Genomic DNA, 25,976 nt, shown 5'->3' on the forward strand with positions numbered 1-25,976 from the left:
GGTGAGAGCCATACTTGTAGTTGGGCCTGCAGTTGCAGTTGGGCCTGCTGTTGTGGATGGGGTTTTCATTGTAGTTTGGGCTTCAGTTGTAGTTGAGGCTGTAGTTGTTGTTGGGACAGCAGTTGTAGATAAGGCTGCAGTTGTAGTGGGTGCTGCAGTTGTAGTTGGAGCTGTGGTTGTTGTTGTGCCAGCAGCTGTTGTTTGTGTTGTAGTTGGTGCCCTTGTTGTAGTCAGGGATGCAGTTGTAATAGGCGCTGCAGTTGTTGGAGTTTTAGTTGTAGTCACGGCTGCAGCTGTAGATGGGGTTGCGATTGTAGTCGGGGTTGCTGATGTTGTCTGGGATGCAATTGTTGTTGGGGCTGCAGTTGTAGTTGGAGTTTTAGTTGTAGTCACGTCTGCAGTTGTTGTTGGGGTTCCGATTGTAGTCGGGGTTGCTGATGTTGTCTGGGCTGCAGTTGTTGTTGCGGCTGCAGTTGTAGTTGGAGTTTTAATTGTAGTCACGGCTGCAGGTGTTGTTGGGGTTGCAGTTGAAGTGGGGGTTTCAGTTGTAGTTGGGGTTTTAGTTGTTGTTGCGGCTGCAGTTGTAGTTGGGGCTGTGGTTCTAGTAGGGGCTGTGGTTGATGTCAGAGCTTCAGTTGAAATTGAGGCTGTGTTTGTGGTGAGAGCCATACTTGTAGTTGGGATTGCAGTTGTAGTTGGGGCTACAGTTGTGGGTGGGGTTTTCATTGTAGTTTGGGCTTCAGTTGTAGTTGAGGCTGTAGTTGTCGTTGGAGCTGCAGTTGTAGTGGGGGCTGCAGATGTAGATAGGGCTGTGGTTGTCGTTTGGGCTGCTGTTATAGTTTCCGCTGCAGTCGTAGTTGGAGCTGCAGTTGTAGTTAGGGCTGCTGTTGTTGTCAGGGCCTCAGTTGTAGTTGGGCTTGTGGTTGTAGTGAGATCCTTGGTTGTAGTTTGGACTGCAGTTGTAGATAAGGCTGCAGTTGTTGTTGGGACAGCAGTTGTAGATAGGGCTGCAGTTGTAGTGGGTGCTGCAGTTGTAGTTGGAGCTGTGGTTGTTGTTGTGCCAGCAGCTGTTGTTTGTGTTGTAGTTGGTGCTCTTGTTGTAGTCAGGGCAGCAGTTGTAGTAGGCGCTGCAGTTGTTGGAGTTTTAGTTGTAGTCACGGCTGCAGTTGTAGATGGGGTTGCGATTGTAGTTGGGGTTGCTGATGTTGTCTGGGCTGCTGTTGTCGTTGGGGCTGCAGTTGTTGGGGCTTTTGTTGTAGTCGTGTCGGCAGTTTGAGTTGAGGCTATAGTTGTTGGTACTGCAGTTATAGTCTGGGCTGCAGTTGTAGTGGGGGCTGCAGATGTAGATAGGGCTGTGGTTGTCGTTTGGGCTGCTGTTATAGTTTCCGCTGCAGTCGTAGTTGGAGCTGCAGTTGTAGTTAAGGCTGCTGTTGTTGTCAGGGCCTCAGTTGTAGTTGGGCTTGTGGTTGTAGTGGGGGCTGTACTTATAGCTTGGCTTGCAGTTGTTGTTGAGTCTGTGTTTTTAGTGGGAGTTGTTGTTGTTGTGGGGGCTGTAGTTGTAGTGGGGACCGTTGTTGTAGTTGGGGCTGGTGTTGTTGTTGGGGCTGCAGTTGTAGTTGGGGCTGTGGTTCTAGTAGGGGCTGTGGTTGATGTCTGAGCTTCAGTTGAAATTGAGGCTGTGTTTGTGGTGAGAGCCATACTTGTAGTTGGGATTGCAGTTGTAGTTGGGCCTGCTGTTGTGGATGGGGTTTTCGTTGTAGTTTGGGCTTCAGTTGTAGTTGAGGCTGTAGTTGTCGTTGGGGCTGCTGTTGTCGTTGGGGCTGCAGTTGTTGGGGCTTTTGTTGTAGTCGTGTCGTCAGTTTGAGTTGAGGCTATAGTTGTTGGTACTGCAGTTATAGTCTGGGCTGCAGTTGTAGTGGGGGCTGCAGAAGTAGATATAGCTGTGTTTGTCGTTTGGGCTGCTGTTATAGTTTCCGCTGCAGTCGTAGTTGGAGCTGCAGTTGTAGTTAGGGCTGCTGTCGTTGTCAGGGCCTCAGTTGTAGTTGGGCTTGTGGTTGTAGTGGGGGCTGTACTTATAGCTTGGCTTGCAGTTGTTGTTGAGTCTGTGTTTGTAGTGGGAGTTGTTGTTGTTGTGGGGGCTGTAGTTGTAGTGGGGACCGTTGTTGTAGTTGGGGCTGGTGTTGTTGTTGGGGCTGCAGTTGTAGTTGGGGCTGTGGTTCTAGTAGGGGCTGTGGTTGATGTCAGAGCTTCAGGTGAAATTGAGGCTGTGTTTGTGGTGAGAGCCATACTTGTAGTTGGGATTGCAGTTGTAGTTGGGCCTGCTGTCGTGGATGGGGTTTTCATTGTAATTTGGGCTTCAGTTGTAGTTGAGGCTGTAGTTGTTGTTGGGACAGCAGTTGTAGTGGGTGCTGCAGGTGTAGTTGGAGTTTTGATTGTAGTCACGGCTGCAGGTGTTGTTGGGGTTGCAGTTGAAGTGGGGGTTTCAGTTGTAGTTGGGGTTTTAGTTGTTGTTGCGGCTGCAGTTGTAGTTGGGGCTGTGGTTCTAGTAGGGGCTGTGGTTGATGTCAGAGCTTCAGTTGAAATTGAGGCTGTGTTTGTGGTGAGAGCCATACTTGTAGTTGGGATTGGAGTTGTAGTTGGGGCTACAGTTGTGGGTGGGGTTTTCATTGTAGTTTGGGCTTCAGTTGTAGTTGAGGCTGTAGTTGTCGTTGCGGCTGCAGTTGTAGTGGGGGCTGCAGATGTAGATAGGGCTGTGGTTGTCGTTTGGGCTGCTGTTATAGTTTCCGCTGCAGTTGTAGTTAGGGCTGCTGTTGTTGTTAGGGCCTCAGTTGTAGTTGGGCTTCTGGTTGTAGTGAGATCCTTGGTTGTAGTTTGGGCTGCAGTTGTAGATAAGGCTGCAGTTGTTGTTGGGACAGCAGTTGTAGATAGGGCTGCAGTTGTAGTGGGTGCTGCAGTTGTAGTTGGAGCTGTGCTTGTTGTTGTGCCAGCAGCTGTTGTTTGTGTTGTAGTTGGTGCTCTTGTTGTAGTCAGGGCTGCAGTTATAATAGGCGCTGCAGATGTTGGAGTTTTAGTTGTAGTCACGGCTGCAGTAGTAGATGGGGTTGCGATTGTAGTTGGGGTTGCTGATGTTGTCTGGGCTGCTGTTGTCGTTGGGGCTGCAGTTGTTGGGGCTTTTGTTGTAGTCGTGTCGGCAGTTTGAGTTGAGGCTATAGTTGTTGGTACTGCAGTTATAGTCTGGGCTGCAGTTGTAGTTAGGGCTGCTGTCGTTGTCAGGGCCTCAGTTGTAGTTGGGCTTGTGGTTGTAGTGGGGGCTGTACTTATAGCTTGGCTTGCAGTTGTTGTTGAGTCTGTGTTTGTAGTGGGAGTTGTTGTTGTTGTGGGGGCTGTAGTTGTAGTGGGGACCGTTGTTGTAGTTGGGGCTGGTGTTGTTGTTGGGGCTGCAGTTGTAGTTGGGGCTGTGGTTCTAGTAGGGGCTGTGGTTGATGTCAGAGCTTCAGCTGAAATTGAGGCTGTGTTTGTGGTGAGAGCCATACTTGTAGTTGGGATTGCAGTTGTAGTTGGGCCTGCTGTTGTGGATGGGGTTTTCATTGTAGTTTGGGCTTCAGTTGTAGTTGAGGCTGTAGTTGTTGTTGGGACAGCAGTTGTAGATAAGGCTGCAGTTGTAGTGGGTGCTGCAGTTGTAGTTGGAGCTGTGGTTGTTGTTGTGCCAGCAGCTGTTGTTTGTGTTGTAGTTGGTGCTCTTGTTGTAGTCAGGGCTGCAGTTGTAATAGGCGCTGCAGTTGTTGGAGTTTTAGTTGTAGTCACGGCTGCAGTTGTAGATGGGGTTGCGATTGTAGTTGGGGTTGCTGATGTTGTCTGGGCTGCTGTTGTCGTTGGGGCTGCAGTTGTTGGGGCTTTTGTTGTAGTCGTGTCGGCAGTTTGAGTTGAGGCTATAGTTGTTGGTACTGCAGTTATAGTCTGGGCTGCAGTTGTAGTTAGGGCTGCTGTCGTTGTCAGGGCCTCAGTTGTAGTTGGGCTTGTGGTTGTCGTGGGGGCTGTACTTATAGCTTGGCTTGCAGTTGTTGTTGAGTCTGTGTTTGTAGTGGGAGTTGTTGTTGTTGTGGGGGCTGTAGTTGTAGTGGGGACCGTTGTTGTAGTTGGGGCTGGTGTTGTTGTTGGGGCTGCAGTTGTAGTTGGGGCTGTGGTTCTAGTAGGGGCTGTGGTTGATGTCAGAGCTTCAGCTGAAATTGAGGCTGTGTTTGTGGTGAGAGCCATACTTGTAGTTGGGATTGCAGTTGTAGTTGGGCCTGCTGTTGTGGATGGGGTTTTCGTTGTAGTTTGGGCTTCAGTTGTAGTTGAGGCTGTAGTTGTTGTTGGGACAGCAGTTGTAGATAACGCTGCAGTTGTAGTGGGTGCTGCAGTTGTAGTTGGAGCTGTGGTTGTTGTTGTGCCAGCAGCTGTTGTTTGTGTTGTAGTTGGTGCCCTTGTTGTAGTCAGGGATGCAGTTGTAATAGGCACTGCAGTTGTTGGAGTTTTAGTTGTAGTCACGGCTGCAGTTGTAGATGGGGTTGCGATTGTAGTCGGGGTTGCTGATGTTGTCTGGGCTGCAGTTGTTGTTGGGGCTGCAGTTGTAGTTGGAGTTTTAGTTGTAGTCACGTCTGCAGTTGTTGTTGGGGTTGCGATTGTAGTCGGGGTTGCTGATATTGTCTGGGCTGCAGTTGTTGTTGCAGCTGCAGTTGTAGTTGGAGTTTTAATTGTAGTCACGGCTGCAGGTGTTGTTGGGGTTGCAGTTGAAGTGGGGGTTTCAGTTGTAGTTGGGGTTTTAGTTGTTGTTGCGGCTGCAGTTGTAGTTGGGGCTGTGGTTCTAGTAGGGGCTGTGGTTGATTTCAGAGCTTCAGTTGAAATTGAGGCTGTGTTTGTGGTGAGAGCCATACTTGTAGTTGGGATTGCAGTTGTAGTTGGGGCTACAGTTGTGGGTGGGGTTTTCATTGTAGTTTGGGCTTCAGTTGTAGTTGAGGCTGTAGTTGTCGTTGGGGCTGCAGTTGTAGTGGGGGCTGCAGATGTAGATAGGGCTGTGGTTGTCGTTTGGGCTGCTATTATAGTTTCCGCTGCAGTCGTAGTTGGAGCTGCAGTTATAGTTAGGGCTGCTGTTGTTGTCAGGGCCTCAGTTGTAGTTGGGCTTGTGGTTGTAGTGAGATCCTTGGTTGTAGTTTGGGCTGCAGTTGTAGATAAGGCTGCAGTTGTTGTTGGGACAGCAGTTGTAGATAGGGCTGCAGTCGTAGTTGGAGCTGCAGTTGTAGTTAGGGCTGCTGTCGTTGTCAGGGCCTCAGTTGTAGTTGGGCTTGTGGTTGTAGTGGGGGCTGTACTTATAGCTTGGCTTGCAGTTGTTGTTGAGTCTGTGTTTGTAGTGGGAGTTGTTGTTGTTGTGGGGGCTGTAGTTGTAGTGGGGACCGTTGTTGTAGTTGGGGCTGGTGTTGTTGTTGGGGCTGCAGTTGTAGTTGGGGCTGTGGTTCTAGTAGGGGCTGTGGTTGATGTCAGAGCTTCAGCTGAAATTGAGGCTGTGTTTGTGGTGAGAGCCATACTTGTAGTTGGGATTGCAGTTGTAGTTGGGCCTGCTGTTGTGGATGGGGTTTTCATTGTAGTTTGGGCTTCAGTTGTAGATAAGACTGCAGTTGTAGTGGGTGCTGCAGTTGTAGTTGGAGCTGTGGTTGTTGTTGTGCCAGCAGCTGTTGTTTGTGTTGTAGTTGGTGCTCTTGTTGTAGTCAGGGCTGCAGTTGTAGTAGGCGCTGCAGTTGTTGGAGTTTTAGTTGTAGTCACGGCTGCAGTTGTAGATGGGGTTGCGATTGTAGTTGGGGTTGCTGATGTTGTCTGGGCTGCTGTTGTCGTTGGGGCTGCAGTTGTTGGGGCTTTTGTTGTAGTCGTGTCGGCAGTTTGAGTTGAGGCTATAGTTGTTGGTACTGCAGTTATAGTCTGGGCTGCAGTTGTAGTGGGGGCTGCAGATGTAGATAGGGCTGTGGTTGTCGTTTGGGCTGCTGTTTTAGTTTCCGCTGCAGTCGTAGTTGGAGCTGCAGTTGTAGTTAGGGCTGCTGTTGTTGTCAGGGCCTCCGTTGTAGTTGGGCTTGTGGTTGTAGTGGGGGCTGTACTTATAGCTTGGCTTGCAGTTGTTGTTGAGTCTGTGTTTGTAGTGGGAGTTGTTGTTGTTGTGGGGGCTGTAGTTGTAGTGGGGACCGTTGTTGTAGTTGGGGCTGGTGTTGTTGTTGGGGCTGCAGTTGTAGTTGGGGCTGTGGTTCTAGTAGGGGCTGTGGTTGATGTCAGAGCTTCAGTTGAAATTGAGGCTGTGTTTGTGGTGAGAGCCATACTTGTAGTTGGGATTGCAGTTGTAGTTGGGCCTGCTGTTGTGGATGGGGTTTTCATTGTAGTTTGGGCTTCAGTTGTAGTTGAAGCTGCAGTTGTTGTTGGGGCAGCAGTTGTAGATAGGGCTGCAGTTGTAGTGGGTGCTGCAGTTGTAGTTGGAGCTGTGGTTGTTGTTGTGCCAGCAGCTGTTGTTTGTGTTGTAATTGATGCTCTTGTTGTAGTCAGGGCTGCAGTTGTAATAGGCGCTGCAGTTGTTGGAGTTTTAGTTGTAGTCACGGCTGCAATTGTAGATGGGGTTGCGATTGTATTCGGTGTTGCTGATGTTGTCTGGGCTGCAGTTGTTGTTGCGGCTGCAGTTGTAGTTGGACTTTCAGTTGTAGTCACGGCTGCAGGTGTTGTTGGGGTTGCAGTTGAAGTGCGGGTTTCAGTTGTAGTTGGGGTTTTAGTTGTTGTTGCGGCTTCAGTTGTAGTTGGGGCTGTGGTTCTAGTAGGGCCTGTGGTTGATGTCAGAGCTTCAGTTGAAATTGAGGCTGTGTTTGTGGTGAGAGCCATACTTGTAGTTGGGATTGCAGTTGTAGTTGGGGCTGCAGTTGTGGGTGGGGTTTTCATTGTAGTTTGAGCTTCAGTTGTAGTTGAGGCTGTAGTTGTTGTTGGGACAGCAGTTGTAGATAAGGCTGCAGTTGTAGTGGGTGCTGCAGTTGTAGTTGGAGCTGTTGTTGTTGTTGTGCCAGCAGCTGTTGTTTGTGTTGTAGTTGGTGCTCTTGTTGTAGTCAGGGCTGGAGTTGTAATAGGCGCTGTAGTTGTTGGAGTTTTAGTTGTAGTCACGGCTGCAGTTGTAGATGGGGTTGCGATTGTAGTCGGGGTTGCTGATGTTGTCTGGGCTGCAGTTGTTGTTGGGGCTGCAGTTGTAGTTGGAGTTTTAGTTGTAGTCACGGCTGCAGTTGTTGTTGGTGTTGCGATTGTAGTCGGGGTTGCTGATGTTGTCTGGGCTACAGTTGTTGTTGCGGCTGCAGTTGTAGTTGGAGTTTTAGTTGTAGTCACGGCTGCAGGTGTTGTTGGGGTTACAGTTGAAGTGGGGGTTTCTGTTGTAGTTGGGGTTTTAGTTGTTGTTGCGGCTGCAGTTGTAGTTGGGGCTGTGGTTCTAGTAGGGGCTGTGGTTGATGTCAGAGCTTCAGTTGAAATTGAGGCTGTGTTTGTGGTGAGAGCCATACTTGTAGTTGGGATTGCAGTTGTAGTTGGGGCTACAGTTGTGCGTGGGGTTTTCATTGTAGTTTGGGCTTCAGTTGTAGTTGAGGCTGTAGTTGTCGTTGGGGCTACTGTTGTCGTTGGGGCTGCAGTTGTTGGGGCTTTTGTTGTAGTCGTGTCGGCAGTTTGAGTTGAGGCTATAGTTGTTGGTACTGCAGTTATAGTCTGGGCTGCAGTTGTAGTGGGGGCTGCAGATGTAGATAGGGCTGTGGTTGTCGTTTGGGCTGCTGTTATAGTTTCCGCTGCAGTCGTAGTTGGAGCTGCAGTTGTAGTTAGGGCTGCTGTTGTTGTCAGGGCCTCTGTTGTAGTTGGGCTTGTGGTTGTAGTGGGGGCTGTACTTATAGCTTGGGTTGCAGTTGTTGTTGAGTCTGTATTTGTAGTGGGAGTTGTTGTTGTTGTGGGGGCTGTAGTTGTAGTGGGGACTGTTGTTGTAGTTGGGGCTGGTGTTGTTGTTGGCCCTGCAGTTGTAGTTGGGGCTGTGGTTCTAGTAGGGGCTGTGGTTGATGTCAGAGCTTTAGTTGAAATTGAGGCTGTGTTTGTGGTGAGAGCCATACTTGTAGTTGGGATTGCAGTTGTAGTTGGGCCTGCAGTTGTGGATGGGGTTTTCATTGTAGTTTGGGCTTCAGTTGTAGTTGAGGCTCTAGTTGTTGTTGGGGCAGCAGTTGTAGATAGGGCTGCAGTTGTAGTGGGTGCTGCAGTTGTAGTTGGAGCTGTGGTTGTTGTTGTGCCAGCAGCTGTTTTTTGTGTTGTAGTTGGTGCTCCTGTTGTAGTCAGGCCTGCAGTTGTAATAGGCGCTGCAGTTGTTGGAGTTTTAGTTGTAGTCACGGCTGCAGTTGTAGATGGGGTTGCGATTGTAGTCGGGGTTTCTGATGTTGTCTGGGCTGCAGTTGTTGTTGGGGCTGCAGTTGTTGGGGCTTTTGTTGTAGTCGTGTCGGCAGTTTGAGTTGAGGCTATAGTTGTTGGTACTGCAGTTATAGTCTGGGCTGCAGTTGTAGTGGGGGCTGCAGATGTAGATAGGGCTGTGGTTGTCGTTTGGGCTGCTGTTATAGTTTCCGCTGCAGTCGTAGTTGGAGCTGCAGTTGTAGTTAAGGCTGCTGTTGTTGTCAGGGCCTCAGTTGTAGTTGGGCTTGTGGTTGTAGTGGGGGCTGTACTTATAGCTTGGCTTGCAGTTGTTGTTGAGTCTGTGTTTTTAGTGGGAGTTGTTGTTGTTGTGGGGGCTGTAGTTGTAGTGGGGACCGTTGTTGTAGTTGGGGCTGGTGTTGTTGTTGGGGCTGCAGTTGTAGTTGGGGCTGTGGTTCTAGTAGGGGCTGTGGTTGATGTCTGAGCTTCAGTTGAAATTGAGGCTGTGTTTGTGGTGAGAGCCATACTTGTAGTTGGGATTGCAGTTGTAGTTGGGCCTGCTGTTGTGGATGGGGTTTTCGTTGTAGTTTGGGCTTCAGTTGTAGTTGAGGCTGTAGTTGTCGTTGGGGCTGCTGTTGTCGTTGGGGCTGCAGTTGTTGGGGCTTTTGTTGTAGTCGTGTCGTCAGTTTGAGTTGAGGCTATAGTTGTTGGTACTGCAGTTATAGTCTGGGCTGCAGTTGTAGTGGGGGCTGCAGAAGTAGATATAGCTGTGTTTGTCGTTTGGGCTGCTGTTATAGTTTCCGCTGCAGTCGTAGTTGGAGCTGCAGTTGTAGTTAGGGCTGCTGTCGTTGTCAGGGCCTCAGTTGTAGTTGGGCTTGTGGTTGTAGTGGGGGCTGTACTTATAGCTTGGCTTGCAGTTGTTGTTGAGTCTGTGTTTGTAGTGGGAGTTGTTGTTGTTGTGGGGGCTGTAGTTGTAGTGGGGACCGTTGTTGTAGTTGCGGCTGGTGTTGTTGTTGGGGCTGCAGTTGTAGTTGGGGCTGTGGTTCTAGTAGGGGCTGTGGTTGATGTCAGAGCTTCAGCTGAAATTGAGGCTGTGTTTGTGGTGAGAGCCATACTTGTAGTTGGGATTGCAGTTGTAGTTGGGCCTGCTGTTGTGGATGGGGTTTTCATTGTAGTTTGGGCTTCAGTTGTAGTTGAGGCTGTAGTTGTTGTTGGGACAGCAGTTGTAGATAAGGCTGCAGTTGTAGTGGGTGCTGCAGTTGTAGTTGGAGCTGTGGTTGTTGTTGTGCCAGCAGCTGTTGTTTGTGTTGTAGTTGGTGCTCTTGTTGTAGTCAGGGCTGCAGTTGTAATAGGCGCTGCAGTTGTTGGAGTTTTAGTTGTAGTCACGGCTGCAGTTGTAGATGGGGTTGCGATTGTAGTTGGGGTTGCTGATGTTGTCTGGGCTGCTGTTGTCGTTGGGGCTGCAGTTGTTGGGGCTTTTGTTGTAGTCGTGCCGGCAGTTTGAGTTGAGGCTATAGTTGTTGGTACTGCAGTTATAGTCTGGGCTGCAGTTGTAGTTAGGGCTGCTGTCGTTGTCAGGGCCTCAGTTGTAGTTGGGCTTGTGGTTGTCGTGGGGGCTGTACTTATAGCTTGTCTTGCAGTTGTTGTTGAGTCTGTGTTTGTAGTGGGAGTTGTTGTTGTTGTGGGGGCTGTAGTTGTAGTGGGGACCGTTGTTGTAGTTGGGGCTGGTGTTGTTGTTGGGGCTGCAGTTGTAGTTGGGGCTGTGGTTCTAGTAGGGGCTGTGGTTGATGTCAGAGCTTCAGCTGAAATTGAGGCTGTGTTTGTGGTGAGAGCCATACTTGTAGTTGGGATTGCAGTTGTAGTTGGGCCTGCTGTTGTGGATGGGGTTTTCGTTGTAGTTTGGGCTTCAGTTGTAGTTGAGGCTGTAGTTGTTGTTGGGACAGCAGTTGTAGATAAGGCTGCAGTTGTAGTGGGTGCTGCAGTTGTAGTTGGAGCTGTGGTTGTTGTTGTGCCAGCAGCTGTTGTTTGTGTTGTAGTTGGTGCCCTTGTTGTAGTCAGGGATGCAGTTGTAATAGGCACTGCAGTTGTTGGAGTTTTAGTTGTAGTCACGGCTGCAGTTGTAGATGGGGTTGCGATTGTAGTCGGGGTTGCTGATGTTGTCTGGGCTGCAGTTGTTGTTGGGGCTGCAGTTGTAGTTGGAGTTTTAGTTGTAGTCACGTCTGCAGTTGTTGTTGGGGTTGCGATTGTAGTCGGGGTTGCTGATATTGTCTGGGCTGCAGTTGTTGTTGCAGCTGCAGTTGTAGTTGGAGTTTTAATTGTAGTCACGGCTGCAGGTGTTGTTGGGGTTGCAGTTGAAGTGGGGGTTTCAGTTGTAGTTGGGGTTTTAGTTGTTGTTGCGGCTGCAGTTGTAGTTGGGGCTGTGGTTCTAGTAGGGGCTGTGGTTGATTTCAGAGCTTCAGTTGAAATTGAGGCTGTGTTTGTGGTGAGAGCCATACTTGTAGTTGGGATTGCAGTTGTAGTTGGGGCTACAGTTGTGGGTGGGGTTTTCATTGTAGTTTGGGCTTCAGTTGTAGTTGAGGCTGTAGTTGTCGTTGGGGCTGCAGTTGTAGTGGGGGCTGCAGATGTAGATAGGGCTGTGGTTGTCGTTTGGGCTGCTATTATAGTTTCCGCTGCAGTCGTAGTTGGAGCTGCAGTTATAGTTAGGGCTGCTGTTGTTGTCAGGGCCTCAGTTGTAGTTGGGCTTGTGGTTGTAGTGAGATCCTTGGTTGTAGTTTGGGCTGCAGTTGTAGATAAGGCTGCAGTTGTTGTTGGGACAGCAGTTGTAGATAGGGCTGCAGTCGTAGTTGGAGCTGCAGTTGTAGTTAGGGCTGCTGTCGTTGTCAGGGCCTCAGTTGTAGTTGGGCTTGTGGTTGTAGTGGGGGCTGTACTTATAGCTTGGCTTGCAGTTGTTGTTGAGTCTGTGTTTGTAGTGGGAGTTGTTGTTGTTGTGGGGGCTGTAGTTGTAGTGGGGACCGTTGTTGTAGTTGGGGCTGGTGTTGTTGTTGGGGCTGCAGTTGTAGTTGGGGCTGTGGTTCTAGTAGGGGCTGTGGTTGATGTCAGAGCTTCAGCTGAAATTGAGGCTGTGTTTGTGGTGAGAGCCATACTTGTAGTTGGGATTGCAGTTGTAGTTGGGCCTGCTGTTGTGGATGGGGTTTTCATTGTAGTTTGGGCTTCAGTTGTAGATAAGACTGCAGTTGTAGTGGGTGCTGCAGTTGTAGTTGGAGCTGTGGTTGTTGTTGTGCCAGCAGCTGTTGTTTGTGTTGTAGTTGGTGCTCTTGTTGTAGTCAGGGCTGCAGTTGTAGTAGGCGCTGCAGTTGTTGGAGTTTTAGTTGTAGTCACGGCTGCAGTTGTAGATGGGGTTGCGATTGTAGTTGGGGTTGCTGATGTTGTCTGGGCTGCTGTTGTCGTTGGGGCTGCAGTTGTTGGGGCTTTTGTTGTAGTCGTGTCGGCAGTTTGAGTTGAGGCTATAGTTGTTGGTACTGCAGTTATAGTCTGGGCTGCAGTTGTAGTGGGGGCTGCAGATGTAGATAGGGCTGTGGTTGTCGTTTGGGCTGCTGTTTTAGTTTCCGCTGCAGTCGTAGTTGGAGCTGCAGTTGTAGTTAGGGCTGCTGTTGTTGTCAGGGCCTCCGTTGTAGTTGGGCTTGTGGTTGTAGTGGGGGCTGTACTTATAGCTTGGCTTGCAGTTGTTGTTGAGTCTGTGTTTGTAGTGGGAGTTGTTGTTGTTGTGGGGGCTGTAGTTGTAGTGGGGACCGTTGTTGTAGTTGGGGCTGGTGTTGTTGTTGGGGCTGCAGTTGTAGTTGGGGCTGTGGTTCTAGTAGGGGCTGTGGTTGATGTCAGAGCTTCAGTTGAAATTGAGGCTGTGTTTGTGGTGAGAGCCATACTTGTAGTTGGGATTGCAGTTGTAGTTGGGCCTGCTGTTGTGAATGGGGTTTTCATTGTAGTTTGGGCTTCAGTTGTAGTTGAGGCTGCAGTTGTTGTTGGGGCAGCAGTTGTAGATAGGGCTGCAGTTGTAGTGGGTGCTGCAGTTGTAGTTGGAGCTGTGGTTGTTGTTGTGCCAGCAGCTGTTGTTTGTGTTGTAATTGATGCTCTTGTTGTAGTCAGGGCTGCAGTTGTAATAGGCGCTGCAGTTGTTGGAGTTTTAGTTGTAGTCACGGCTGCAGTTGTAGATGGGGTTGCGATTGTATTCGGTGTTGCTGATGTTGTCTGGGCTGCAGTTGTTGTTGCGGCTGCAGTTGTAGTTGGACTTTCAGTTGTAGTCACGGCTGCAGGTGCTGTTGGGGTTGCAGTTGAAGTGCGGGTTTCAGTTGTAGTTGGGGTTTTAGTTGTTGTTGCGGCTTCAGTTGTAGTTGGGGCTGTGGTTCTAGTAGGGACTGTGGTTGATGTCAGAGCTTCAGTTGAAATTGAGGCTGTGTTTGTGGTGAGAGCCATACTTGTAGTTGGGATTGCAGTTGTAGTTGGGGCTGCAGTTGTGGGTGGGGTTTTCATTGTAGTTTGAGCTTCAGTTGTAGTTGAGGCTGTAGTTGTTGTTGGGACAGCAGTTGTAGATAAGGCTGCAGTTGTAGTGGGTGCTGAAGTTGTAGTTGGAGCTGTGGTTGTTGTTGTGCCAGCAGCTGTTGTTTGTGTTGTAGTTGGTGCTCTTGTTGTAGTCAGGGCTGGAGTTGTAATAGGCGCTGCAGTTGTTGGAGTTTTAGTTGTAGTCACGGCTGCAGTTGTAGATGGGGTTGCGATTGTAGTCGGGGTTGCTGATGTTGTCTGGGCTGCAGTTGTTGTTGGGGCTGCAGTTGTAGTTGGAGTTTTAGTTGTAGTCACGGCTGCAGTTGTTGTTGGTGTTGCGATTGTAGTCGGGGTTGCTGATGTTGTCTGGGCTACAGTTGTTGTTGCGGCTGCAGTTGTAGTTGGAGTTTTAGTTGTAGTCACGGCTGCAGGTGTTGTTGGGGTTACAGTTGAAGTGGGGGTTTCTGTTGTAGTTGGGGTTTTAGTTGTTGTTGCGGCTGCAGTTGTAGTTGGGGCTGTGGTTCTAGTAGGGGCTGTGGTTGATGTCAGAGCTTCAGTTGAAATTGAGGCTGTGTTTGTGGTGAGAGCCATACTTGTAGTTGGTATTGCAGTTGTAGTTGGGGCTACAGTTGTGCGTGGGGTTTTCATTGTAGTTTGGGCTTCAGTTGTAGTTGAGGCTGTAGTTGTCGTTGGGGCTACTGTTGTCGTTGGGGCTGCAGTTGTTGGGGCTTTTGTTGTAGTCGTGTCGGCAGTTTGAGTTGAGGCTATAGTTGTTGGTACTGCAGTTATAGTCTGGGCTGCAGTTGTAGTGGGGGCTGCAGATGTAGATAGGGCTGTGGTTGTCGTTTGGGCTGCTGTTATAGTTTCCGCTGCAGTCGTAGTTGGAGCTGCAGTTGTAGTTAGGGCTGCTGTTGTTGTCAGGGCCTCTGTTGTAGTTGGGCTTGTGGTTGTAGTGGGGGCTGTACTTATAGCTTGGGTTGCAGTTGTTGTTGAGTCTGTATTTGTAGTGGGAGTTGTTGTTGTTGTGGGGGCTGTAGTTGTAGTGGGGACTGTTGTTGTAGTTGGCGCTGGTGTTGTTGTTAGCCCTGCAGTTGTAGTTGGGGCTGTGGTTCTAGTAGGGGCTGTGGTTGATGTCAGAGCTTTAGTTGAAATTGAGGCTGTGTTTGTGGTGAGAGCCATACTTGTAGTTGGGATTGCAGTTGTAGTTGGGCCTGCAGTTGTGGATGGGGTTTTCATTGTAGTTTGGGCTTCAGTTGTAGTTGAGGCTCTAGTTGTTGTTGGGGCAGCAGTTGTAGATAGGGCTGCAGTTGTAGTGGGTGCTGCAGTTGTAGTTGGAGCTGTGGTTGTTGTTGTGCCAGCAGCTGTTTTTTGTGTTGTAGTTGGTGCTCCTGTTGTAGTCAGGCCTGCAGTTGTAATAGGCGCTGCAGTTGTTGGAGTTTTAGTTGTAGTCACGGCTGCAGTTGTAGATGGGGTTGCGATTGTAGTCGGGGTTTCTGATGTTGTCTGGGCTGCAGTTGTTGTTGGGGCTGCAGTTGTAGTTGGAGTTTTAGTTGTAGTCACGACTGCAGTTGTTGTTGGGGTTGCAATTGTAGTCGGGGTTGCTGATGTTGTCTGGGCTGCAGTTGTTGTTGCGGCTGCAGTTGTAGTTGGAGTTTTAATTGTAGTCACGGCTGCAGGTGTTGTTGGGGTTCCAGTTGAAGTGGGGGTTTCAGTTGTAATCGGGGTTTTGGTTGTTGCGGCTGCAGTTGTAGTTAGGGCTGCTGTTGTTGTCAGGGCCTCAGTTGTAGTTGGGCTTGTGGTTGTAGTGGGGGCTGTACTTATAGCTTGGCTTGCATTTGTTGTTGAGTCTGTGTTTGTAGTGGGAGTTGTTGTTGTTGTGGGGGCTGTAGTTGTAGTGGGGACCGTTGTTGTAGTTGGGGCTGGTGTTGTTGTTGGGGCTGCAGTTGTAGTTGGGGCTGTGGTTCTAGTAGGGGCTGTGGTTGATGTCAGAGCTTCAGTTGAAATTGAGGCTGTGTTTGTGTTGAGAGCCATACTTGTAGTTGGGATTGCAGTTGTAGTTGGGGCTGCAGTTGTGGGTGGGGTTTTCATTGTAGTTTGGGCTTCAGTTGTCGTTGAGGCTGTAGTTGTCGTTGGGGCTACTGTTGTCGTTGGGGCTGCAGTTGTTGGGGCTTTTGTTGTAGTCGTGTCGGCAGTTTGAGTTGAGGCTATAGTTGTTGGTACTGCAGTTATAGTCTGGTCTGCAGTTGTAGTGGGGGCTGCAGATGTTGATAGAGCTGTGGTTGTCGTTTGGGCTTCTGTTATAGTTTCCGCTGCAGTCGTAGTTGGAGCTGCAGTTGTAGTTAGGGCTGCTGTTGTTGTCAGGGCGTCAGTTGTAGTTGGGCTTGTGGTTGTAGTGAGATACTTGGTTGTAGTTTGGCCTGCAGTTGTAGATAAGGCTGCAGTTGTTGTTGGGACAGCAGTTGTAGATAGGGCTGCAGTTGTAGTGGGTGCTGCAGTTGTAGTTGGAGCTGTGGTTGTTGTTGTGTCAGCAGCTGTTGTTTGTGTTGTAGTTGGTGCTCTTGTTGTAGTCAGGGCTGCAGTTGTAATAGGCGCTGCAGTTGTTGGAGTTTTAGTTGTAGTCACGGCTGCAGTTGTAGATGGGGTTGCGATTGTAGTCGGGGTTGCTGATGTTGTCTGAGCTGCAGTTGTTGGGGCTGCAGTTGTAGTTGGAGTTTTAGTTGTAGTCACGGCTGCAGTTGTTGTTGTGGTAGCGATTGTAGTCGGGGTTGGAATGGAAGTAACGTTATTGTGGCCGAAATATTTTGACCTTCATAAACTTTTGAAACATCTGTAATATCAACGCTATCATTGTTTTGCGTATTGTGATTCATGCGCCAATTCGTCTGCACTGCGATTGGGTGACATGCTTTGAAAGCTATTTCTGGTGGCAGAACTGAGTAAATGATAAAATCATATCCTGTTGTCTAATAATTGTCTCAAATTTCCATTACTCAATACATTTTCCTGGTTATTGAACTTTTGCCTAAAAGCAATTTCACACTCAAGTTTGTGCTTGACCTGTGGCCTCAAGCCTATGACCAACTCCAGCTGATATACTGTATAACAGCAATATAACCAGCTGATATACTACATTAGTAGTGTGAGTAGTTTCACTTTCATTCATAGTTTCTGCTACAGTTGTGGTTAGTGACTCAGCTTCACTAGAGATTCATTTGTTATTGTAGCTTCTGCTGTTGCAGGAGGTGCAAAAGTACGTGGAGATTTAGTTGCAATCGGTATAGCTGTAGCAGTTGCTGTAGCTGTTTATGTAATTTTTGGATTGTTGAGAAGTATTTAGCAATATTTTTTATTGACATAGTATCACAGTGGAGATGGTGGCTAATTTGGCAGAAAGCATGATAGTGCTTGTCAGAGGTGCTGTTATTTAATTTACCTGGAGTCGTGGATGATTTTTCGGTTGTGGTTGATGCTCTAACTGTCGTAGATTGTGTTGCATTCGGTGCTACATTAATTGCTGAAGCTGAAAATATTTAAATTTGGATTAAAAATGATATTTACATTCAAAATCACTTTTGTTGATTCTTTTTTAATAAGTTCAGTCCTCTCGAAACAATCATATAGCTGCACATTTGTTCATGTTTTCCTTCCTCCAGCATTTATTTTTGTGTTCTATTCCCAAAGGTATAATATTTGAGCTTACTGGCTTACCTATTGAACTTTTATGGACAAAAATGGACAAACAGGCATGCCAGTGAATGTTTAAAATAAGAATTTTCCATGAAATTATGTTCTTTCAGTGACAAAATTATTTTCTTTCTAGAATTATTGGAGAATTATGAATTATTTGTGTTTTCTGTGTGTGATGCCAGCTAATGCAGTCAGAATGTTGTGCTGTGATTAAAAAATACTTACCAATTAGATACAAAAATGCAACTCTCAACTTCATTTTTGTGTTTACTTGCTCTTGCCTGAAAGACAAATATTTAATGAATAATAATAATAATAATAATAATAATAATAATAATAATAATATAGGCCCATTAATGTTCATTTAACAAACCTCATTATGCCTTTTTTTTTACTGCGGAATGTTAACACTGTACCCATAATATATCCCCTCATTCTTAGAAAAACCACTGACCAGAATTTAGTTTCATTTGGTATATATCACCACGAATACAACCGCTATCAACATGTCATGCAGCAATTGCCAACTGTGATCTGACAGTACACTGAAATCAGTAACTCGCTGTGGCCATTTTCAGTCCTTGAATCCATTGTTCTCATAGTAATTGTATTGCTTGCTTATTAAATATACATCAGTGCTTTGCTAGACCAGTTCCAAACTATTATAGAAAAATGGAAAGGAATTGATTTCATAATATAAGTTAACTGAAGGATCCTACAGGTTGCTACAAGTATCTGTATTTACTTCCTGAAATATCTGTGGAATAGTGTGTCCTTTTTAGAGGGCCAGTGCTCACCTGGTATATTTTATGGTGTATCATTACTTGTTCGTATGTAATGGAGACAGCATTGCAGATAAATAGATATATAGTTCCCTCTAGTGCTAAAAGGCAGGTATTACCCTTTAGTAGTCTCCACCCTAGACATGCCACTTTTAGCCATAATTGTTAGTCAGTAGTTGAGCTGAATTGCCCAATCATTTATGATATATCAGCAAAGCACATTACTGAAGCATTCCCTGGAAGTAGGAAAGACTTATCTGATGTCACTATAAATGTGCACAGGGTCAAAACACCAAGTGGTTATGTTTTTGACATGGAGTATAGTGATGTGGAATAAATAGCAAATGCAATAATCCAAATGGAATCACAATAAAAGTTTCTCTTATCACACAAATGTTTGTAATCAGAACAAGTGGATTGCTATTTTTGTTGTTTTGTCATAACTAGCATAATGGTACAACATTGCAGAGGCATTTTTTTGATTTGTTATTATTTATATAAAAATTAATCTAATAATGTAAAGAATGTGTAACCTGTAAACTATACATTAAAGTAATAGCTATACATAATATAATAACAATGTAAGGTGTATGGGTGATTACAGGTGTGACCATATCACCCATAGACCTAACATTGCTTTCATGCAAAAAATTAATCAAACAAACTATTATCATCCAATGGCAATGAAAACCAATGGCAATGACAGTGCTGGATAATGAGTAAAAGTCTATTTAGTACTTAAGTGCTTAGTTATTGTGCCCCCCCCCCCCCCCAAAAAAAGCATTTTTCAACCTAAACATATATAAGAATGTGTCTTCTCTGCTGCTTGCAGGTCATTTGTACTTTCATTCACATTTTTGCACTTATTTGAATGTCCAGTTTTTCTTTCCATCCTAATTTGGAATGCCCAGTCACATGTGTAGACGTATGGCTGAAATGTGCTTCGCAACATGCATAATCATGATGTAATCATGAGCACACTTCATCCACAGCTGGTTCTGGTTAAGGTTCACTGCACCCTCCACGAGTCAATTTAGTCCTATTGTGATAACAATACCATCAAAAATGAACATTTGAATTGTTTTTTTTTTTATAAACTATGTCTAAGTGGGTTCCCAAAAAGGCCATTTGGAGACTTGTGTAATATATGCATGTGGATCAAGAGCTGCACTAAAAAGATATGCTTTCAGTTTTCTCTTATAAGCTTTCAAAGTTTCAATATTTCTAAGGTCAGCTGTCCAGAGGCGGGGTACATAGAAACTGAAAGCTGCTTGCCCTGCAGTTTGAATAACTGAAAGATTATCTAAGGGACCTAGGTTTTCAATCTAAGAGCATATCACATATGGTGCCAAGCCATTAAGCAATTTGTAAACCAAAAAATTAATTTTAAAATCAATTCTAGAGCTAACAGGTACCCAGTGTAATGACTTCAGGACAGATTTAATGTGTTCATTCCTTCCTGTTTTTGTCAAAAACCTGTGCTACTGCATCCTGTATTAGCTGCAGACGAACAATAGTTTTTTGAAAGATCCGAGAAGAGGGCATCACAGTAATATAGTCTGCTTGAAATAGAAGCATGTACATGTTTATCTGCATTGGTCTGTGAAATGAAGCCCAGCACATTATCAATGTTTTTTAAAGTGATTTATAAGTTAAGGTCAGCGTCTAGAATTTATTTTTTTCGAATGTGTGGTTTCCCAGGGTAACATAAACATTTTTCCCAGTCAGATATGACCAAATCCAATTTAGAACCAGTCCCGAAAGGCCAATCTGCCTTTGATGTCTGTCCAGCAGAATGCCGTGCTCAACCTTATCGAAAGAGGCACTCAGATCCAGCAGCACCAGAATGCAAAGTCTGTTCAAGTCTGTACTCAGTCTATAGTCATTAATCATGCCAACATAGTTTATGCACAATGTTTAATTAATGAATTATTTTATTTATTTATCTATTTATTAGAAGTTCTTATGAAATGATAGTCTGTGTTCCATATCACAGTAGTTCTGTGTGTTTGGTTGTGACTATTGTAATTATGTTTACTAAGATTATATGCTATGTACAATAAAACAGTAAAAGTTAAAGCAATGTATTTCTGCCATAACTATCCTTTATGTGCAATAACATAAACTTCCCACTATATGTATCCTTTAATATGTTTTTAAATATGTTTTTCCTGTGTGCTCTGCAATAGCTGATGTAAAAAGGTGATTTGCCATTATTGTAGCTGTTGTTTGCCCCCTGCAGACACAGTATATGTATTGCGCTCTTCTTCAGAAAATATTAGATCACATCTATATTTGATGTATGTATTGCAAACATCCAATTTATCTTTCATCTGCTGAGTTTATCAAAAGGACTAATAATATACTGCCATTTTATTACCATGCTAATAACTGGGTATAAAAGAGAATTAAGTCATATGTATACCTCATAACTATTATGCAGAACTGGTCTGTATCTCATTTAAAGCCAGAATATCCACAATCTCAATGCACACAAATAGTCCCAAAGGAAATATTATCAGATGGGTTCACTTTCTGTTCCCCCTCCCCCCAAACCATCCATGTCATTTGATGATGTTCAGTTGGTTATAGCCTTTCATAATTTCCAACACAAAGACAACTCAACCTGCCCACCACTCAGAATCAATGCAACAAACATCCACTGTTAATTTATTCTTTACTACCTGCATACATTGGGATGGCAGGTATGCTATTGCACCCACTAAGTTATGGCTTGGTCGGGCGTCATGCTCCACATCCATACAGCACTGAGAGTTTGCCACTTTTTATAGATGCACACGCAGGGTAGTTTTGCTGAGCACACATTTCACAATGCCCTGTTAACCAAAATGCTCCCTGCCCCCCGCCCCAAAGTATATATTAAAAAAATATCTGAGAGTAAGACTGCTGATTAAGCCTGTAACTTTAAACATTAAATAGGTGGCGATATGTAATAAGCAGTATGCTAAGAATTTAAGGTAAACTAGCGGTATGGTGTGGGAAGTATGTGCACAGCATGTGTTGATATATGTAATTATTAGTGTTATTAGAAGTAATTCCCTGACTAATTTACCATGTGCAACTGCTGATAAGATAAGCGTTGTCTGTAGTTTACAGTTAGTAGATTGATAAAGGCAGAACAAATGTTTAAATGTTTATTACATGATTTTTTAATACATAATATGGGTCTAACATGAAAGCCTTATATAATAGACTGTGCTGACTTTGAGCAGATGCTATCTACAGATGGTATGAAAGCTTGCACAGCGCAGGATTGATTGATAGATGCAGCTAACCATAATGTATTTGCACCTAGGTATACACCGCAATCAGACTCATAAATCTGTATTTCTGGGTGACCTCTGCTAGAAAAGAAGAGGGTCTCCTTGCCGTGGTTCACTCAGTGATTGAGTATCGAATGCCGAAATGAGCACGGCATCGAATCCTGACATTGTACCCTTGAGCAGGGCACTCAATTTGCGTTGCTCCAGCATACGCCCAGCTGCATAAATGGATGCAATGCGAAATGCTACATAAAAAGTTGTGTAAGTCGCTGTGGATAAGAGCGTCTGCTAAATGCACGTAATGCATGTGCATGTGAAGTGACATAAGAGCTGACCATTGGCTGCCAGCTGCACAGGGAAACTTGTGGTCCGGTTTATTGTCAAATCAGGGAGAATGCAGTCTAACCTGAGTCAACACTGCCCTGTGGCAAAATGCTTCGATGTGTATAATGGCTGGCGAACTACGTGTTTCACCTGGAGTTTACAGGTTAATTCCCAGCTAGGACACTGTTGTTGTGCCTTTGAGCAAAAAATTGCTTGAACAAAAAATTGTTAAAATCACCCTTCATAAAGGCTTCTGCCAAATGCCTTAAAATGTAAGGGGCTTTTCTGAGTGTGAATTGCCCCCACTGATGTTGAAATGCATGCTCCATTTTTTCCCCCAAAATATTAATTTAATGCAATTTAATGTTTGTAAGTATATTTGCCATCATATACTGGTATATTATATTTACTCTTTTTCCCATATGCTGCCTGGTTCTAAAGCAAATAACACCAACACCTTTCAAAGCAGAATCCTACAGGTTAAATTTGTTACATGTGATTGATGCACTGTTGTGCACTGAACACAGCCGTGGCTGTATGCACACGGTGGCTCTAAGCATAAGTAATCATCAGGTTATTTATGACTTTACAGGCCAACCGCAAAAGCACTTGTGAAAGACAGAGGATTGATAAGACTGTGAGTGAGTCCACAGCATATGACTTTGAGAAGAAAGAGAGAAATTAACAATTTTGGGAAACATAAGATGCTCTAGTGGGATAAAAGGTTTTTCAGTTTACTGACTTACCTCTTAGAAAGAAATTAATCCACTGTCCAAAAATCTTGTCTTATTTTCCAAACGGCAAAGAAGAACATATGACAATATCATGTAAGTATTTCTATTTATATTGTATCTCAGGCTTTCCCCTTAAGTCACACACTGTTAGCAGAACCAGCTGCTAACGTGCATGTGCTCTGAAATAATTGAGTGTCCTTATGGCTTGATGTACCTGTTTTTCAGAAATGACTGGCCTGTGCCGATGTACATATTTTTATACTCTCCTCCTCTCGTTCAACAACCACCTTTGCAGCATGTGACCTCTTAATTTAAAATCTTTATACCCTCTCTTTCCTTCTAGGCTTTTGTGATGGTTTGTTTTGTTTGTGTTATTTTATTCTCCTCACCCACTAGAGTGCGGTTCAGGTGTCTTGGAAAACTACAAATATGGGGAAGCCTTCATTCTTAGAATTGTATACAGTTCTTAAAATTGTAAGGTAGTAGCAGCAGTGCTATCACATTCTGTTGGATCATGCTTTAGGATTTCTTGTCCCATATCACATTTGTTTGAATTGCATTTGTGTTAGTTTAAACCGGTTTTTTTTTTTTAACAGTAGTTTCCCATGTACAAATTTTTCACAAAAATGTCAGATGACAGAACTGCTTTCAAAACCTGGGTCAAATGTATATTTGAAATGTTAGTATAATTCATAAACACTTCTGTAGATCTCAGAAAATTGTTAAAAAATATACTTCTTAAAAATGTAGAATTATATTAATGAATGTATTATGTAATACCATTGTATTACAATATGTTTACATAATACTATGCAGATTGAAAGATTGAAAGAAGACATGCCTTTTAAAAATTTGAGAAATCTCCAAGGATGATTTATTTTATTTATTTATTCCAGGCATGTTCATAGCTATTGACAGCCCATGAATCATTAAATATATTAAGAGCAATCATTTTTAGCTGGATTGTCACATGCATTCTTACAAGCAAACATACACAGCTATGCAGACACACCCTTCTTCAGATTGTGTTATATTGTGTTCATGCATACTGACATCAATAATGGCTTGTCTGACATTTACAAAATGATAATTGCTGCATTAAATATTCCTTTTGATATTATAGGTGAGCTGCTCTGATGGGCTGTTTACTTAATTCATTTTATTTAGGCACTCAGGGGATGGGTGTAGTTCTGTACTAAGTGTACCTTCAATTTGATTGATATATTCACTTAAAGATGGATTTTCTAACTCTGGAATATGGTCTGCTGAATGCCCTTTGTGGAGGACACTTTATAAGGGTGAAAAGGGAAAGTAAGTTTTTTTTTTCCAACATGATTATTAGCAGAGGTGGGAAATTCTGTTTCAGAAAGTAAATGTTAGGAAATGAGTAAATGAATCTGCTAATTCGCATGATTCTTCAGCCAGGTGGAAGAACTAATAAATTAAATCAGCTGGCTCAGTTCATGGGTGGAAGAAATGCATGGCAGGACTTCTTGCTTTCTGACCCCTGGACCTTCCAACTCTGATTACTATTACACAAAGCATGTCTTACATATCCTATAGATAACTCTCTTCCCAATGCACGTTTTCGCCATTTCAGTATCATTCTATAACACTTCACGCTCTCTGGATAGCTCTTGTGTTCTTGATTCTGGTGGTTTTTGGTCCTTAAATAAAAAATAATAATAAGTTGCATCTACATTCAGATATATTTAGCTAACCATACAATTTTAATTTTTAAACTCCAAATTAAATGATTGTATTTAAGGTAATTGGATTGTGAACACCACATTTGACATAGTATAACCCTCAGGTTTAAACAACTAGACAATATTACTGCTTTAAAACTTGAACTGCTACTCCTAATTTACAAGATACATTACAGCTATTCCCCTTCCAGGTAATTCCAAATATTGTATGGACTGAACCCTGTTCTTCACTTATGCTCTATTATATATTTGTATATTGATAACTGCAGTACGTCTGCATATCGTTCTGAAATCATCACAGTGTTTTTACACAATATTGAAATTCCTTGTCTCTCGGTACAGCATCTGGTTGGAATGGAATCTGTAAGCAAATCTTTTTATCACGGACTCGCTGGGGTTTTAAGCTCATTCAGTCTGCATTCTGACGGAAACATTCTTTTATGCATCATTAAGGAATCCGTAGAGCTTGTCTCTTCTGAATATTCATGCCAGACGCCTACGCCAAGGAGAAACTTGCAAAGGCACACCTTATGCGAGTTTGTGATGCAGCTCCCACCAAGTTACGTCATCATAAAGGCAATATACATACAAATGTATGTCTGCTTTAATGTTTGGGTGGATTGGTATTATGGTAGTTTACCAGGTTTTTGATTCCAAAAATGACACATTCAAAGACACAGGGTGCTTGAGCCTTTTTAAAAGTTTAACATTTTCATAAATTTTCGTTTTTCCATGTAGAAATTACAGTACTTTTTATACCGAGCTCAGAGCACCACAACCTTTGGGTCATATTAGTGTTACATGAATCTGAGAAAAAAAAAAAAAACAATGCCAAGTTACTCCCACATACAAAGGACAATTTATAAGTCATTAAGACTGGCAAAATCTATACCTGGCACTCAAAGTACTGATATCAAAATTAGGTTAAGTTAATTAAGTTACAAGAAACAATATTGGCTATCTTGGCTCACACAAATGAAACATGCCACATTCCGAAGCAATGAAACACGTTAATTTGCATTTAGATCGGGTGAATCAGTTAGCCACTCAAGAATTTTCCCGTTTTGGCTATGAGAAACCCCTTTGTTGTTTTAGCAGTATTTTTGGAATAATTGACTTGTTGTAGGATGAAGCACTGTCCAATGAGCTTTGAGGCTTTTTCTTGAACTTGAGCAGATATGATGCTTCTCTACACTTCACAATTACTTCTGCTGCTGCTATCAGCAATTCCATCATCGATGAAGACCAGCGAGCCACATACATGCCATACATGCCATAACCCCCTCACCACCATGTTTCACAGATGGGGGGGGAGGGGAGAGTTTTTTTGGGGGGGTGGGGGGGTTCCATTTAGCCTCCACACTTTGCTCTTGCTATCACTTTGATACAAGTGAGTCTTGCTGTCATCTATCCACAAGCCCTTTTTCCAGAACTCTGCAAGCTCTTTTCAGTACGTCTTTGCAAACTGTTACCTGGCCATCCCGTTTTTGCAGCTACTGGTTTGCATCTTGTAGTCTCTGTAGTTCTGTTTGTGGAGTCTTCTTTGGGGAGTAGTCACTATTTGGTGGTTTTTGTTCATTAGGTTGAAAATTATTTGGTTATGAACTGTGGAGGTCGTCCTTGGCCTACCAAGCCCTTTGCAATTACTGAGCTCACCAAAGTTCTCTTTCTTCTTATTGATGTTCTGAACAGTTGATTTTGGAAAGATCACAGTAAGGTTTGCCCTACTGCATGTCTCTGTTTTTTTTTCTTATTTTCCAGCCTCATAATGACTTCCTTGACTTGCATTGGCACAATTCTGGTCCTTCTGTTGACAAATGCAAATGACTGACTCCAAAGATAATCAAAATCCTAGAATTGCACTAAGGAAGCAATTGAACACACCCGACTAATCAGAAACACCAGTGATGCTATTTGTTCCAAACATTGATCTCTGTTCTCAGTCTATGGGTGGTTCCCTTATGCATTTGTGCAGAAAAATTATCATTCTTATATATTGTTTATGTTGTTTTCTCAAATAATTAATGAGGTCAAAAATTCTGAAGAGTTTTCATAAACTGGTGTTTGAGTGTATCAGAATCTTTGGCTTTGGCTGGCTCTGATGGGATCAGAGTAGTCTAAAATGTCTGGTGCTAGTCAGATGCTTTTTATGTGTCTTTCTTTCATAAAACAGATTTAGTTACAAACATATGTTACCTTTTTCATGTTGTTTCTGCTAAAAGGGTAGTGATAAATTGTAATCATACTTTTAAAGGCAGTTATCTATGTGTTGTTGAGGGTTGTACTTATCTAAAAAAAAGTTAGCTAAATGATTGTAATATAACGCAACCCCCACCCTCCTCAACAATTTAGCACCACTCACAGCGAAGCCCTGCGGGACCTGATCTAATGCTCGCATTTGATTTTGAAGAATGGTGATCAGGTTTCCTGTAAAGGGTGACCGGGGATCTGTGCCGTGTGTGAATTGTTTTGATTCAATTGTTGTCTCTTTTGAGAACACAAGAT

General features: G+C 44.4%; 1 protein-coding gene across 1 annotated transcript; it reads right to left on the reverse strand.

The window, feature by feature from the left end:
- Nucleotides 1-1,293: 1,293 nt before the first annotated feature.
- Nucleotides 1,294-24,951, reverse strand: LOC118227513 (cell wall protein DAN4-like; the record flags this gene model as incomplete). Its single annotated transcript, XM_035418052.1, has 2 exons — nt 24,944-24,951; nt 1,294-2,011 (listed from the first exon to the last, which is right to left on the reverse strand). Coding segments are annotated over exons 1-2 (726 nt in total), but the record flags the coding sequence as incomplete, so codon positions are not given.
- Between the last annotated feature and the right edge of the window lie 1,025 nt (nt 24,952-25,976).

This window comes from Anguilla anguilla, chromosome 5 (assembly GCF_013347855.1).
Source record: "Anguilla anguilla isolate fAngAng1 chromosome 5, fAngAng1.pri, whole genome shotgun sequence".
Classification (NCBI taxonomy): domain Eukaryota; kingdom Metazoa; phylum Chordata; class Actinopteri; order Anguilliformes; family Anguillidae; genus Anguilla; species Anguilla anguilla.